This window comes from Eschrichtius robustus, chromosome 12 (assembly GCF_028021215.1).
Source record: "Eschrichtius robustus isolate mEscRob2 chromosome 12, mEscRob2.pri, whole genome shotgun sequence".
In the NCBI taxonomy this organism is placed as follows: domain Eukaryota; kingdom Metazoa; phylum Chordata; class Mammalia; order Artiodactyla; family Eschrichtiidae; genus Eschrichtius; species Eschrichtius robustus.
In genome coordinates, this window is record NC_090835.1 from 464,249 (window position 1) to 479,801 (window position 15,553).

The 15,553-nt window shown below is 48.9% G+C and overlaps 1 protein-coding gene across 1 annotated transcript in view; it reads right to left on the bottom strand.

Moving 5' to 3' along the window:
* Nucleotides 1-691, bottom strand: part of TXNRD3 (thioredoxin reductase 3) — a 42,183-nt gene extending 41,492 nt beyond the window's left edge. Inside the window, exon 1 of the mRNA XM_068557844.1 lies at nt 191-691. Within this exon, the coding sequence (XP_068413945.1) occupies nt 191-691 (501 nt within the window). The remainder of the gene's footprint in view (nt 1-190) is intronic.
* Nucleotides 692-15,553: the final 14,862 nt, after the last annotated feature.

Consider the following 15,553-nt stretch of genomic DNA (forward strand, 5'->3'; position numbering starts at 1 on the left):
AGGCAGGACCGCGTGGCCCAGCCGAGGACGGCGGGGCCGGTGTAGCCTTCCGGACCGGGTCCGCGGACGAGGGCGGAACGGACGGGCCCGAGGCCCGGGGAGCGAGCGGGCACGGACCAGCGGACCCGGGCAGGGGTGGGGGGCCGCAGAGGCGACGGACCAGTGGGCCCGGAAGCCCCTGCCCGCCTACCCGCGCACTGTGCGGACAGTAGCTCTTGCTGAAGATGACCACTCGGTGGCCCTCGATGAGGCCCAGCAGGCGGCGCCGAAGCTCCTCGCGGGCCGCGGAAGACAGGCGGCTGGTCCCGGGGGCGGACAGGCGGGCCCGGCGCCCGGGCGGCGACTGCGGCACGGATACGCCGCGGACATTGCCCAGTCGGCGGTTGGGGGCGGCGCCGCTCGCCGGTCCCGGGGACGTCTGCGCCCGCGAAGGCGGCGGCGGCTGCGGCGGCAGCTGCGCCAGGGCCGCGGTGTCACTCCCGGCTGGGCCGGGCCTGCCCGGAGAGGAGACACCGGCTCCGGGAGACCGGACGGAGGTTAGGCAGGTAGCCCGAGTGCCGCCCACGCCCTGCAACGGCCGCTCGCTCCGACCCCGGCTCCGCCTCCGACCCCGGCTCCGCCTCCGACCCCGGCTCCGCCTCCGACCCCGGCTCCGCCTCCGACCCCGGCTCCGCCTCCGACCCCGGCGCATGCGAACTAGGTCTCTGCCCGGCCTCTGGGAACTCGCCTGCCCTTCGCAAAGGGGCGGGTGCCAAGCTGTATGGTCTTGTTATCCCAATGTTGGTACGCGCACCGCGGGACCGCCCAGTCTCCGTGTGATCTCCCAGGGGTGACCCCTGTGGAGGACTTACTTCCACTCTTACTTCCACTCCACAAACCCCTTTAGGCCACCTTAAAAATAGATGTATGGGGGCTTCCCTGGTGGCGCAGTGGTTGAGAATCCGCCTGCCAATGCAGGGGACACGGGTTCGAGCCCTGGTCTGGGAAGATCCCACATGCCACGGAGCAGCTGGGCCCGTGAGCCACAATTACTAAGCCTGCGCGTCTGGAGCCTGTGCTCTGCAACAAGAGAGGCCGCGATAGTGAGAGGCCCGCGCACCGCGATGAAGAGTGGCCCCCGCTTGCTGTAACTAGAGAAAGCCCTCGCACAGAAACGAAGACCCAACACAGCCATAAATAAATAAATAAATTTATAAAAAAAAAAAAATAGATGTATGGTCTTCAGTGAGGATGGATGTCTCAATCTTTGGAAAGAGTGAATAAATAAAACCATCTTTAGGAAAGATGGCTATTTTTTAAAGCTTATATCCAGCAAAGTAAATAAAAATACTACTGTGTTTCTTATCGCTACGAAGTTTTTAAAGGAATTTCCTAGGTCGCTACCTCTCAGTCCCTACTGCATAGAATTCTGGAGGCACTTCTAATAAAGGGACCCTGAAGTCATCTGTGCCAGAGCAGGAACCCTGTATCCATCATTTGGGTGGCTGGGTGGGGGATCTCAGGGCTAACTTGCTCACCATGACTTACAGCCCCCTGCGGCTGTAGGATGAATGTATTGAACCCCAATAAAGAGAGACATTCAACCACAAGACCAGCAGGCGTGGCCTGGTCCCTCTCAGGGGTCATCTCCTGACACCTTGTGGTTCACGGTGCTTCAGCCACACTGGCTTTCTCCCTGTGCTTCAGTTATGTCAAACACAGTGCCGCATTAGGGTCTTTGCATTTTCTGTTTACTCAGCCTAGATGTTCTCCCTCATCCAGCAAATCTAGCTTTTTCTAGGGGACGGTATGAGAGGGAGATGCCTGAGGTCATTTCTCAGGCAGGCCGAGGTCAGTCCAGGTCTCCTGCTGACCATTCACTCACAGCCCCTTGCAGGTTCCTTTCTAAGTCTCACCTACCTTACTGTGGAGTTGGCTTTATGGCTACAGATATGATAGTAAGAAGGAGAAAGGGCTGCCTACAGCTTCAACTTAAGGTTTATTGTCCTCAACACCCTTGTGCCAAATTTGTTACCTACTTGGCCCCGAGGATGCCTCTAACCTTAGTTTTCAAAATTCAAGAGTTTCACAGTCAGGCCTCCTTACGAGGAACCATCCCGTTCCCTCTCAGCCTCCGGTCCTCTCCTTGGCCAGAGGCTGGGTCATTGAGAGAAAGGATAACACATTTCTTTCTGCTTCCCTGTTTCCTGGGTTTTCCTTTGTATCCTGTTCATGGCCTTACGTCTAGTTGATCCATCAAAGCTTCACTGGTGGGCCTTTCAGAACCATGACACTGTTTTTAGGAAACTGTATTTTAATTAAGCTCTGAAAAAGCACAGGCTCTGAAGCCAGACAGCCTGGCTCAGAATCCCAGCCCCACTGCTTCCTAGTCAGTGGTCTGAGACAACAGTCATAGGATGAGACTAATACCAGTTCCTACCTCAAAGGGTTGATGTGAATTTACAAGAGTCAATACACATAAAGTGCTTAAGACAGCATCTGGCACCTGGTAAGCGCACAATCAGTACATGTGTGAAGTTTCATTATTTACTCCTCCCAACAGCCCCAGAAAGGAGAGATCATTGTCTCCACCTCACAGGTGAGACAGCTAAGGATAGGGATGAGAACAGGATCTTCCCAAGGCCACACGGATGTCAGAGGAGGGACAGACTCGGGTCCCAGGCCCCTCCCTCTGCAGAATCAGCACTGCAGAATCAGCCCCTCCAGAATCAGCACTGCAATTCCCTTCAATTCCCTTTATTATGTAAGCCAGCTCGAGCTCAGTAAAAAGCATCTTAACAAATAAAAATATTTCAGCATTACGATGTTAGGTGCAGAAAAATTCATGACTCATAATTTCTTAAGGGAGTATATTTTTTATCATAAAATATTCTTCTTTGTCCTTGTTAACTCTTCAGTCATTAAATTCTATTTTTCCAAATATTACTGTGGCCAAATCTACTTTCTTTTGTTGGTATTTATATACATATCATTTTCTATCCTTTAATTTTCAACATATATTTGTCTTTTTCTTCCATATTTGTCTCTTGGGGCAGGAAACAGCCTAATTAATCACCTCTTATCCCTTGTAAGTCCTTAATTCATTGAAGTCAGATTCAAGAAATCAGATGATAGAGCCAAGAAGACATTGACACAGAAACTAGATTAGTGGTTGCCTCGGGCTGGGCAGCAGGGGAGAAAATAGGGCGGCATGGGGAGTGATGGCTAAGGCTTATAGGATATTTTTTGAGAAAAAAGTGTTCTAAAATTGTGGCGATGGATGCATAACTCTGTGAATATACTAAAAGCCTTGGAATTTACACTTTAAATGGGTGCATTTCATGGCATGTGAATTAAGTTGTTAAATAAAGAAAATACGAATAAATAAAACAAGAAACAATTAGAAAACTAGAACTCAGAAATTTGATGTATTGTTGCCAAAACTTATTTATATATAAAAATATTGTACATAATATAAATTATTATGTATAAGTATGATATGAATTATATATATTACACAATTATTATCTACACTTACAATATCTATTTCTATGTATACGCACGTGTCTATGTATAAGAAAATTTCCTACAATATGGCACAATAAAGAGGTAGAAAATATGAAAGAAGAAACCAAAAAAATCAATCCATGAGGTTACAATGTCTGTCCAATAGAAGCTCCAAAAATATAGACAGAGAAAAAGGGACAGAAATAGGAAAATAATAGTAATAATAGGAGACAACTTCCCAGCACATGAGCCTTCAGGCCAGAAGGGCCCTCTGAGTGCCCAGCATAATGGATCGAAAAGACCCACATGACAGCAGCACAAAATTTCAGAATATCAAGAATAATGGAAATATCCTATGAGCTTCCAAAAAAGGTGGGTGCAGGGTGGATGCATTTGGCATCAGATGCCTCACCAGTAACTCTGGGTGCTGGGGGGAAAAGGAACACCACCTCTAAATTTGTGAGGAACATTAATTTTGCACCTAGACATCTAGAACAAGCCAATGTTTAAAGGCAAAGTAAAGGTGTTTTCAGACATGGAAGGACTCAGGAGTTTGACCCTGCACAGAGCATTTCTCAAGAAGTTATTTGAGGCTCCCCTTCACCCAAATGAGGAGCTAATCCTTGAAGAAATGCTCCAGGAGGAAAAGGTGAGTCCACCCTAGGAGGTTAGTGAATGGAAGCCATTGCAGGAAGCCAATCCGCCATCTCACAGAGCAGTTGTCTCAAAGAGAAGGAGGAAAATGTTCAGGAAAAAACCGGGGACTGGGCAGCAGCCCCCTGCTGCCCCTCAGTGCAGAGGGCTCACCAGCCCGGCCTCCGCGGACACCCAGTGTTTGTAAAGTTTCCTTAGTGGGAGGCTGCTTTCCTATCACCGAGCCCCAGAGGGCAGAGAGTGGGGGAATAACCCAGAGACGTGGCTACCCAGCTGGGTGACCTTGAGTGGGTCCAGGATGGGCAGAAAAATAAAGGCAGTGGGTGTGTCAGTTAGCTGTTGCTGCGTAAGGAACCATCCTTCATCAACAACCCTCAGTGTTGCTCGTGATCTGAGGTGGCAGGGTTCTGCCCTTCTGAGCTGGGCTCTGCAGGGCTTGCTGCCGTGTCAGCTGTGAGTCAGCCCTGAATCAATGGGCGGCCTCACTCCTCTCTGTGCAGCTTCCTAGCACATCCGGAGATTCAGCTGGGACAGCTGGGTGACTCATCCTGCAGCAGGCAGGCCCAGAGATCTCTGAGAGACAGGAAACATGCAAGGCCTCCGGAGGCCTTGGCTGGGAACCAGAACACCTTCTCTTTTGCGACTTCCTGTCGACCAAAGGGCCAGAGGGAGGTACCCTGCCCTCCTCGTGACAGGACGGGCTGCAGTCCCATCACCGAGGACATGCACACAGGGAGGGGACAAAACCGGGGCTACTTTTGCCAACAATCTGCCACGGGGAAAGAAAACAAGGATTTCAGAAGGCAGCAGAAGGGGACCTCTCTTTCTCGGTGGGCTCTCTTTTCCTTTCCCCTGTGCACGGGGCTCGAATGGACCATTTCCTCGGGCGGCACTCTGGGTGTTCTGAGACGTTCAGACTTTGCTGTGCTTCTTTCCCTGTTTTCCGCACGTGGAGGAGCCTTTGGTCAGCCCAGCACGGCTCCCCTGAGCCAAGGGACCCACCAGAGTGGGATTCAGGTCCCGCTGGAGCAGAGACTCACTCTCCCCCCAGGCATGGAGGCAGCAGAGGGTCAGGCTGGGCCTCTCAAGTGAAGGGAGAGCTGCACACCCCCGCCCGTTTCCTGGCGTTGATCTTTCCAGAAAGCAGCCGGGAAAGGTAGGGGGGAGGCCTGAGTCATGGAAATGCCTGTTCAGGCGGAACCTTCTGAGTTTAAGTTACATAAACGGAAGGCAGGGCGGCAGGTCCGACTGCTTTCTTTTTTTTTAGAAAAGGTGTCAACAGTTTCTTTGCCTTGGAAATGCCTACGCTCCAGAGTCCTTAGTAAACAGAGTCAGGAGGGGATGGTGGCACATTCGCACCGCGGCCCCCAGCCCTCCAGGGAAGGGGCGCAGGACTCTCTGCTGTTATTGAAAGCAGAGCCTCTCGCCAACAGCGCGTGGCCTCCCTCAGGTCCCAGCGGGAAGGGCAGCCCCGGCCCCGGCCCCGGCCCCGGCCCCGGCCCCGGCCCCGGCCCCGAAGGTAACTCCGCGGGGAGGGCGGAGCCCGCTGGGGGCGGCGAGCCCGCTGGGGGCGGCCTGCCCACCGCGCCAGCCCCGGGTCCCCGCGGGGAGATGTCGGCTTCGGGCCCGGAAGGTGCCGTTCCCGCACGGCCCGGGGGATTCTTGGACAACTGGGCCGGGAAGGGTTCGGCCTCAGATGCAGAGCCGCTGTCAGCCGGAGCGAGCGGCGGATTGGAGCGCAGCGCGGGACCAGGGCTCGCCGGCCGCTGGGCGGACCGGCTGCACTCTCCGCGGTCGGTTCCCGGAGGTGATTCCTCTGCCGCAGGCGCGCTCGTCTCTCAGCGCCCGCGCAGCGGGGCCCGGGGCCTGGCACCGCTGGAGGATTCCTGCCGGGATTCCGCGCGTTCCGAGGCGCGTCCTCCTGCCGAGCAGCGCCGCAAGGACGCCCCCGCGTGGGGGGCCCGCCCGGCGTCACTTCTGCGGCCGGCCGTCAGGTGGCAGTGGCCGCTCGGGAAGCGGGCGGCGCGAGGCGCTTCCTCTCCGCGCACCTGGGCGCAGGTGCGTCCCCGCCGTCCGCGCCGGCGCACCTGGGCGCCTCGGGACCGCGGGGTCCGGCCCCCGCAGGACTTCTTCCCGCTCAGCAACCCTCGCTCCGGGTCTGGATTTCTCCTCTTAAACAGGTCAAGCCCGTCTCGGGTTCACGGAGGAAACAGGTGTGAGCGCATGGTGTGAACCCTGGACGGTTCCATAGAGCGGAAATGCCTAGTGTGGACTCCCTGATGAACCGGAAGAGCAGAGGCGTGCTCTGCTCTCAAGGAATGTCCTGGTCGGCTACCGAGAGCCCCGCCCTGCGCAAGAAAGCACGTGCGCAGGCAGCGACGTAAGAAAGGACGGACAGAAAGTGTGCTGCCGCTTGGCCTGTATTGACTCATTGAAACCGCACGATAGCCTTCTGATTCTCTGAGCTACTTGGATTGTCCCCATTACACAGACAAGGAAACTGAGGCCCAGAGAAGTCGTGAGCTGCTGGAGCCCACATCTTAGTTAAGTGGCCAAGGGAGATGCACAATGGAAGGTGGGAGGGGTGGGGCTGAGGAGGGGCGGAGACAGTGAGCGAGGGGCGAAAAGGCAGGAGAAGGATGCCCGCCAGGGGCAGCGTGGGACCCCTCCACAGCCCACAGCTGCAGGCCACCCGCATGGCATGGCACCTCTCCCCAGAGGCCTGGGCAGGGAGACGCCACGCCCTCTGGGAGCCGGGCCCAGGGCCCCTTGCAGACAGTTTTGGAGCACACTCTGCCATCAGCCCAGACTGTGACATGTTCTCAGAGCCCTTGCACAAACCATAATTTGTAATGCTATACTTGTGTGATTTTCTGATTAATGTCTGGCACACCCCCTCCCCCAGAGCGGAAGGGCGGAGAGCAGGTCGTGTGGTCACCACTGTGTCATCAGTGCTGGGTGTGTGCTGGCACATGGCTGACACTCACGGAAAGTAGGAGTGAAAGCAGAGAACACAAAGTCCACCCTGGCGAGGGTGCAGGATCGGGGCTCTCGGGGTGCGGTTTGCACGATCACCTCTTGTCTCGGCCCCTCCTGTCTCAGGCTCTGGCTCTCTCCTTGAACACATCTGTGTCCTTTAGCACACGGGAGCCGGAGGGATGCTCGCTGGTTGTAGACAGTGCTCAGAGAACAAGAGTGAACGAGCTGATGATGGCTCTGAGGCTACATCCTTAGCTGCTTTACAGCTGTGAAATAATCAAAGTGCAGCCACCCCGTTTCCCTGGAAGGGCTGTCTCAGGAACGTGAGCGGGAGGTGACAAAGCTGGCTGTGTCCTGGGGCTGGGGTGGGGTGGGGTGTCACTCACTGCTCTTTCCCTTTTCCTCCCAGGGACTGGTAATGGCCTCATAAAACTGGAGCCTGCACGTTGGCCTCTGATTTGGTTCCTATTCATTTGCAGGAATGATTTCACCTAAAAGAATTCACTTTATCCCTCAACTGTAGAGGTGTTGTCTGCTGGTTAAAGATGCAGAGTAATAGTTTTTGGCAATGTGGCTGCTTTCTGCAAGCCCTAGTATCTAAGTTGGAAGAACAGTAATTGTCGGTTGTTAGAATCCTGGTGGTTTTGTTTATTTTCTTATCTTGCAGCATTATTTGTGCTTCTTGCCTTTAAACTGTGATGAGCGAGAATTTTCTGAGAGGAGGGGTCTGTGTGCTCCTCCCTGCTTTTGCCGTTCTCCTTTTTTAACAGCTGCAAGAATTAGCGTCTACATAAATTCAGCCAACAGGAATGCGTACATACTACTGCTTTGTGAATCTGACAGATGGTAGTAGTGGGCAGCAAACCTGTAGAATAGAAAACCTATGAAACAGGCCTCAAAGCACCATTCTTTTGTCAAGTTGTGATGAAGGATATCTACAGACTCAGGGAAGAAAACTCAACCAGCCAGGGAGTGTGGGTGAATTTCTTAGGTCTGGCAAACAAGCTGTTTATAACACACATGAGACTGAAATTCTAAGTTGCAAAGATATCAAGGCTGGGCTTGGAGGAAGATCTTGAGTTTTCTCCATTTACAAAGTCTGTGAATTTGGTACTATACTGTATTTATCCCAGTCTCAGAGAAACAGGAGACACAGAGCCTGAATCTTATGAAATCCAGAAAGGGGAGGACTTGGGAATCCAACTAGTGGCATTTGGGGCTTGTCCTGCAGGAGTGGGGCGGGGTTACAAGTTTCTGTCCATCCGACTGAGGAGCTCTGGGCCAACCCCACCCATCCCACCTGCAGGTCCCCGGGTGGCTGAGAAAGGTCAGCCATGAACACTCAGCAGCACGCACAGGCGCCACCTGGGGCCGATGTCCTTACTTGCCTCCCACGTTCACCTGTGCCCATGCTGGGCTCTCCTTTTTTTTCCCAATCCTTCTGCAGATGGGTCAACTGATGTTATTTTCTTGGCTCAGCCCTTGGACTTTGGAGGGATTTCCACACGTCCTAGCTTTCTCCTCCTCTTTCTCCCCCTAGGGGGGACACCTCAACCTAACTTTGACTCCCAAGGACCCACCAACCAGTTCCCTTATGGGACCCAAGCCAACCTGTAAACCAGGGGTGAAATGAGCTACCATTTTGGAGCAGTGGGAAGGGGTGCCTGGAAGGGGAGAGAAAGGAGGGTGGAAGGCAAGGGTCTGTAGGTTCGAAGGGGCCACTATTCTCACCAGACACGGCTGACGTGAGCCCCTCTGATCGGGCTCCACTTCAGCACCAGTGCCGCTAACTGCTCAGATCTGTTTGCAAATCTGCGTGATGATTCGAGACTGAATATGAGTAGTGAGAAAGGCTTTCCACCGTGTTCTCTAAATAGTAACACTAATCAAATTTATAGAGAGAGCAGGACAGGAATTTTGAATAAGTCTAATTAATGGCTTCAGAGAGATGCACGAGGATATTGCCTTTGTAAAAAAAAAAAGATATTAAAAACTTGATTGCTAAATTAGGAAAAACAAAACCTCAATGGATGGGCTGAAAAATGGAATATTCACATTCTAGGAAACCTAAGTGAGGAATTATCATAAAAGTACAAAGAAATAGAAAGCATGAAACAAAAGTCAAGCGACACGAAGGACAGAGTAAAAAATTGTAAAAGCCATCAAATAGGAGTTCTGGAAAGAGAGAATAGACAGATTGGAAGGGAAGAGATTTTCCAAGAAGTGATAGAGGAAATTCCCCCTCAAACTGAAGAAATGCAGGAATGCTGAGACTGATGGGCCCCTCAAGAGATCAGCATGACACTACATCAGTATCTTCAAAGTTCTGGGTGAAAATCACTTGGAACCTATAACTTTATATGAAGCCTAACTATTCAGTATTACAAAGCTATCATTCATTGTGAAGGCAAAATAAAGACATTTCCAGGCATGAAAGAAGCCAAACATTTAAGGCCCACAGACACTCTCTAAAAACAAACAAATGCTGGGTGATGAGCTCTAGCAAGAATAAAAATGATAGGGTACAATGGTGATCAAATAAAACAATAAAAGCTATTTTTTAAGAGTAAATGAGTGTTGACTGATTAAAATAAGACATTTTAAATAACAACGTGATACACCACCTGGAAAAGTGACAGTGTACTCAAATGCTAAACAGTCGTGCCCTGTCCTGGGTGTGTATCCAAAAGGAATGCATAGATACCTGTTCCAAAGGACAGGTGCTAGAATGTTCTCGGTGGCGTAGTTCGCAACACCCACACAATGGGACCGACACAAATTTCACCATCGTAGAAGAGACCACCTGTGACACAGCCGTAGAAGGGACGAGGAAAGCACCACTGCCACGTGCTCCTGTGTGGAGGAGTCTCAGAGGCGTGACGCGGAGCAGGAGAAGCCGTACACAAGGGAACAGACGCTGTGATTCAAACATACAGGTTGAGAGACCTCACGCACTGACCGGTGGTGACGGGAGTGGTGCTGTGGTTTACCTGTGGCGGCGATGACGGGAGGCTCAACAAAGGCTTGTCGAGAACTGGCGATGTTCTGTGCCCCTCTGGGTCCTGTTTGCAGGGATGTGTTCACCTTGAAAAATTCATCAAGTTGTACACTTAAGATGTGGGCATGTAAAGTATGTCTTTATACTTTAATGAAAACAAAATGATCACGGAATAAAAATTCTAGGGAACTGGTAAATGGAGCAGAGGGAAGTAGCACGTGTTGTCTGACTTGGGGTGATTTAACTACAGATAGTGTTTTATAAATATAATCTTAATTAAGTATTTTCAAAGGGTGAAAAAAATTTTAAGAAAATTCAGTTGGTATAACAAAATGTAAGAAAGGGGAGAAAGAAAGAAAAAGTGTAACACACAAAAACAAAAAAAAATGGAACAAACAATTCTAATAATATCAGTCATCACAATAGATGTGGGTTAAATTCATTAATTAAAAGAAAAAAACTCTGGTTGGATAAAAGTACAAATTATGTGAAACTTATCTAAAAGAAATAATCCAGGAAAAATGAAAGTGAAGGAAAGAAAATGCTAATAAAACCAAAAAAGATGGTAATATTAAATTCAGATGAAATAGCATTCAAGGTCAAAGCATTTAATAATAAAAGAAAGGGGTATGTCATGCTGAAGAATGGGAACAATCCACAGGGTAACTAATGATCATTTTACTGCACTTAAAGCACAACTTGAAAATACATAGAGCAGAAACCTGTCAGAATTACAAATAGAAAAAAAAACTAGATCCTCAATGTCTTAGTGGGCAATTTTGACAAAACTCGTAGAAATGAATAAGTAAAAAGAGGATTTGAATAAAATAAGTAATGAGCTTAATCTAATTACCATTCTGCTCAACTGGCAGAGATTATATATTCTTTTAACCACAAATGGAATACTCTGAAAAACTGACCTATGCAAGGCCGTAAAGGATATTTTAATAAACTTCAAAGAGCTGCTATTATTTAGGCCGATTGAAATAGGATAAAACTAGAAGTTAACAAAAACATTTTAATAGCTCTTGAATTAAGGGGAAAATTAAAATATATAATGTATGAACTATTTAATGTCTGAACAATCACAGATGCACCATATTACAGAATCTGTTTTTCTGCCACAGCAATACTCAAAGGAAGGAGTATGACTTATATGCGTTTCTTAGAAAACAAAAAAGATTGAAAATAAATGAACTAAACTTTCAAATAAATTACTTAAAAACCATTTAAACCATCCAAAAAAGTAGAATGATGAGATTAAAGCTAAAGTAGAAATTAATAAGGTACAAACAAAAGCAACGCAGCTGGTCAATGAAATAGATGTTTCAATAGATGAAGAGACAAAGGAGAGGAGCTCAGGAAAATAAAGCTATATGCCGATCTTCTTCATAAACACGGGCGCAAAACACCCAAATAAAATGCCGTATAGAACGGAAACCTGAGGGCCATACAGACGATGGGGTGCTGCCCATAAGGTCACTCTGCCTAAGAATCATTCTATCCTTACTGCAGTCTCAGCGTATATTCCCGGCTCTGCCTTCCTCTCTCCCTCCTCTCTCCCGCTGCCCCCATCTCTCTCTATAGTTGTGTATACATCTATCTATTTTTCATCTGTATGTCCAGCTATATGTCTTCCGAACATGTTTATTTCTGAGTCTCTTGGCCTTTGTTCTCTAATTTGTCTTTTTTCTTTAGTTTCACATTTTTAGTTTCTTTGTGTCTAGATGTTTGTGTGAAAGTGTCTTTTTTCCATTTTCGTTTTTAACCTTCTTTTCTCTCCCTTCATTAAAAAATATCAAAAATATGTAAATGTTATGTTTTTATTAATTGAATGTGTTCCGTGTTTTTAATTTTAAATTATGATGAACAGAACATTTTTATAGTATTATATTTTAAATTAAATTGATTTTTATTTTTTAAAAATTAGCAAATTCAGTTTGGCAGTATATTAAGAGACATCCCAAGAATGCAGGTATGTGTTCAACTTTAGAATAAAAATCTACCGGTTTAAATCACTGCTTTTCTAGAGTACAAGAAAGATCACATAACTATTTTCATAGAGAACAAAAACACTTTTGAAAATATTCAACATATATACTTTCAGGATAAAAAGCAAAGCTTCTAGCAAATTAGGTTCTTTCTTAATATGATAAAGGGCATCGAGACTCTACAGTAATCGTCACCACTTGATAATGAAATAAAAAGAGTCAGTGTTAGTATCATTGTGCTATTCAACCTTTTTATTGGAGATTCTAGCCAGTACTATAATACGAGGGAAAATGTCATTAATACTGGAAAAAAGGAACAAAACTGAGATTATCTGCAGACCATACGATGATCTACCTGGAAAATTCTGAAGAGAATCAATTGGCAAAACCAATAAGAGAGTTTAACAGTGCAGCCACATATAAGATCAGCATAGAAAAAATCAATAGCTTAATTACATACTAGCAAAAACCAATTATAAAATGAAATGAAAAATGAACTCATTCTTGAAAACAGCAAATTCCATAAAATATCTAGAGAGAAACCTCATAAAAATGTTTAAATACTAAATAAAGAAAGCTACCAAAGTTTACTGAATGGCCTTCAAGAAGAGTTAGTTATATCAGCTCTCCCATAAATTAATCTATAAATCCAACGGAACCCCAGTTGAAATCTCAGGAAGACTGTTAATGGTATATGACAAGATGATTTCTTTCCCCGAGAAGGGAAATCTCCAGAGGTGGCCAAGAAAATTTAAAAGAGAAAAACAATGAGGGGACTTTCCTTGTCAGATATCCAAATATCTGATAAAGTTATAGTAGTCAAATCAGTGGTGAGTTGCTATAAAAAAGCTAAAGAATAGAGAAACAAATCTAGCAATGTACTATGTACATATGGAAAACAGTTTATCATGAAGTTGGCTTTTTAAATTCAGTGCCAAAACAAAATATTCAATAAATGATAAGGGCTATATATAAAATCTACATAATTGGCTATTTACATGAAAACATTCTATGCAGCATAATCCCATAGCATAATAAAAAATAAACTGCAAATGGTTTTAAAAGGTAAATGTTAAAAAACTGTTTACAAGTTCAGTAGGAGATACTTCCTTACTAATACATAAAATCTACAACCCAAAAAAGAGCATGAATTAGATATCTGAACGAAAAAAGTTTAAACTTGTTTGTCAAAAAATGACCTACAGTTAAAAGACAAGTGGTAGATGGGAGAAAATAGAGCATTGGAAAAGAGGAGTGACATCTAGAGCGTACAAAAGCTCCTGCAAACCAGTAACAAAAGGACAAACCGAAACAGAACAAAACAAGCAAGGTGGGCCAAGTATATGAGAAGGTGATTCACAGATAAAAGAATATCAAGGACCAGCACAAATGTAAAGATGCTTAGCTTTAGATATAGTAATAGTCAGGGAATTGCAACTAAAATTAAAACAAAATGTTCCTCTCTATCACACTGGTGAAAACCTGGGAGGCTATCTTGAAGCTCCATTTGCAATGCAAACACAAGGCTTCCACTTAGAGGGTATTTTGTTTAGCATGGCTGAGAGGGGTGACGGAGATGATGGGAGGGAGGTAACGGTCCCCCGCAACGCTCTGGTGTGGCCGCTGCTCTGTGTGGGACCTTGAATGCAGAAAAGGCACAGGCCGCGCTGAAGGAGCCTCCTGGGGCTGCTCAGAGCCCACGGGGCACTCCCCGCTCGGTCCCTCCCTTCCCCTGCTAATAGACGCAAAAGGTTGGAAAACCATCTTGCCAAGTAGGCAACCAGGTTTACCACTGAGCTCTCTGAGGAATCCTGTCAATCTGTAGCTCTTATTACAGCCCAGTGTTATTTCCTTAAAGTCTGTGCGTACATTTTAATGATTCATAAAACTCTGTAAGAGTCCCATGGTGGGGAGTGGGTGCAGCTGCAGGGGGTGGAAGGGATCGAGAGTGGGGCAGGGAGCCAGTAACAGGACGGTCTCCCCAGCAGCCCCTCCTGCCCTCCCCCACCCCCTTTCCTGGGCCTTCACCCCAGCTCCCAAGCCCCGCACCCAAGGGCCAGGCAGGCCACGCTTCAAGGGAGGCGCCAAAGCCAGGTGGGACCCTAGAAAGGGCTCTGGCTTCTGAGACGTTTGGACCAGGGTTCAGATCTCATGTCTACCTCCTTCCTGCTGTGTGACCTCAGGCAAGCCATGTCCCCTGTCTGAGCCTCAGCTGGCAGGCTTCTTTGGATGATGCGTAGCACAACAATAACTAGTGATAACTGAGTGTCTCCTCTTGGCCAGGTATTGTTCTGGGTCCATGACACGTATTAACTCATGCAATCCCACATCAGCGCTACAGGTAGGTACTGTGCTTATGCCTGTTTTACAGATGGGGAAACCGAGGCAGAGGGAGGCGAAGGAACTTGCTGGAGACCACACGGGCAGCCGAGCTGGGACTGAGATGAAAATCTTCACTCTTAATTACTCAGTTTCTTGCCTCTCTGAACCTGGAGCAACTCGCTCACCAGTAGGGGAGCCCATTCAGCCAGCCAGTCAGTCAGTGACTCAGTCACCCATGCCTTGAGCGCCCGCCCCGTCCCAGGCCCTGTGCCAGGTGCTGGGAATTCAGGGATGAACGAAGCAGACGCAGTCCCTCTGCTCCGAAGCTTCTATTTTGGGAACTGTGTGTGTTGTGGGTGATATTGGCTGGAGACCAACGGTAAACAAATAAGTAAGCAACAAAGATCCAGAGAGTGATCTTTTCAGGAGGGAAGAAAATAAGACACAGCAGTGTGAGGTGGGGGGTGGGCCTGGCTGGGGAGGCGACATCACGGGCGGGCGGGGCCGCAGGGGCAGGTCCAGGTCTGCTGGCGCCCGAGGCCCCCGTGGCGGTGCTCAGGCTGCTCCGGGGCCCCCGAGCTGGAGCCTCAGGGCCAGGAGCAAGGCCAGAGCCTGCGCTGGAGACGCGAAGCCCAACTCAGGTTACAGTTGTGGGCGGGCACGTGCGTGCGCATGTGTGTACCTGCGCGTGCATGCGTGTGCGGGGGTGGGGCGCGTAAAGAGAGACTGATTCGCCAGGAGGCCGCATAGGCTGACCAGACTCTGCTCCGGCTGCCTCGCTGCAATCCGTGGCCCACACGGCTTTGCTGAGCCAACGTCTCTCTCTTCCCACTGAGCTCGCAGCCCCCACGGTCCCCGGCCGCCCACGCGCAGCAAGCTGCCCTCGGGAGAACCGCGACAGGAGGTGACCGTACTGGGGAGGCGCTGGGGCGCAGGCTCCCGGCGGCCGGTGCACCCTGTCCCTCCCGGGCACGCTCGCTATGCTCGCAGCTGCCCGGTCCCGAGAGCGGCTGGAAGGGGTGCTTGAGGGGGGCACCGTAAGGGGGCTGCTTACCGGGTGCCGGCGGCTGGTTCTGTCAGGCCTGGGGAGTGATCGCGCAGGTTTAACCTGCCGTGGCCACCC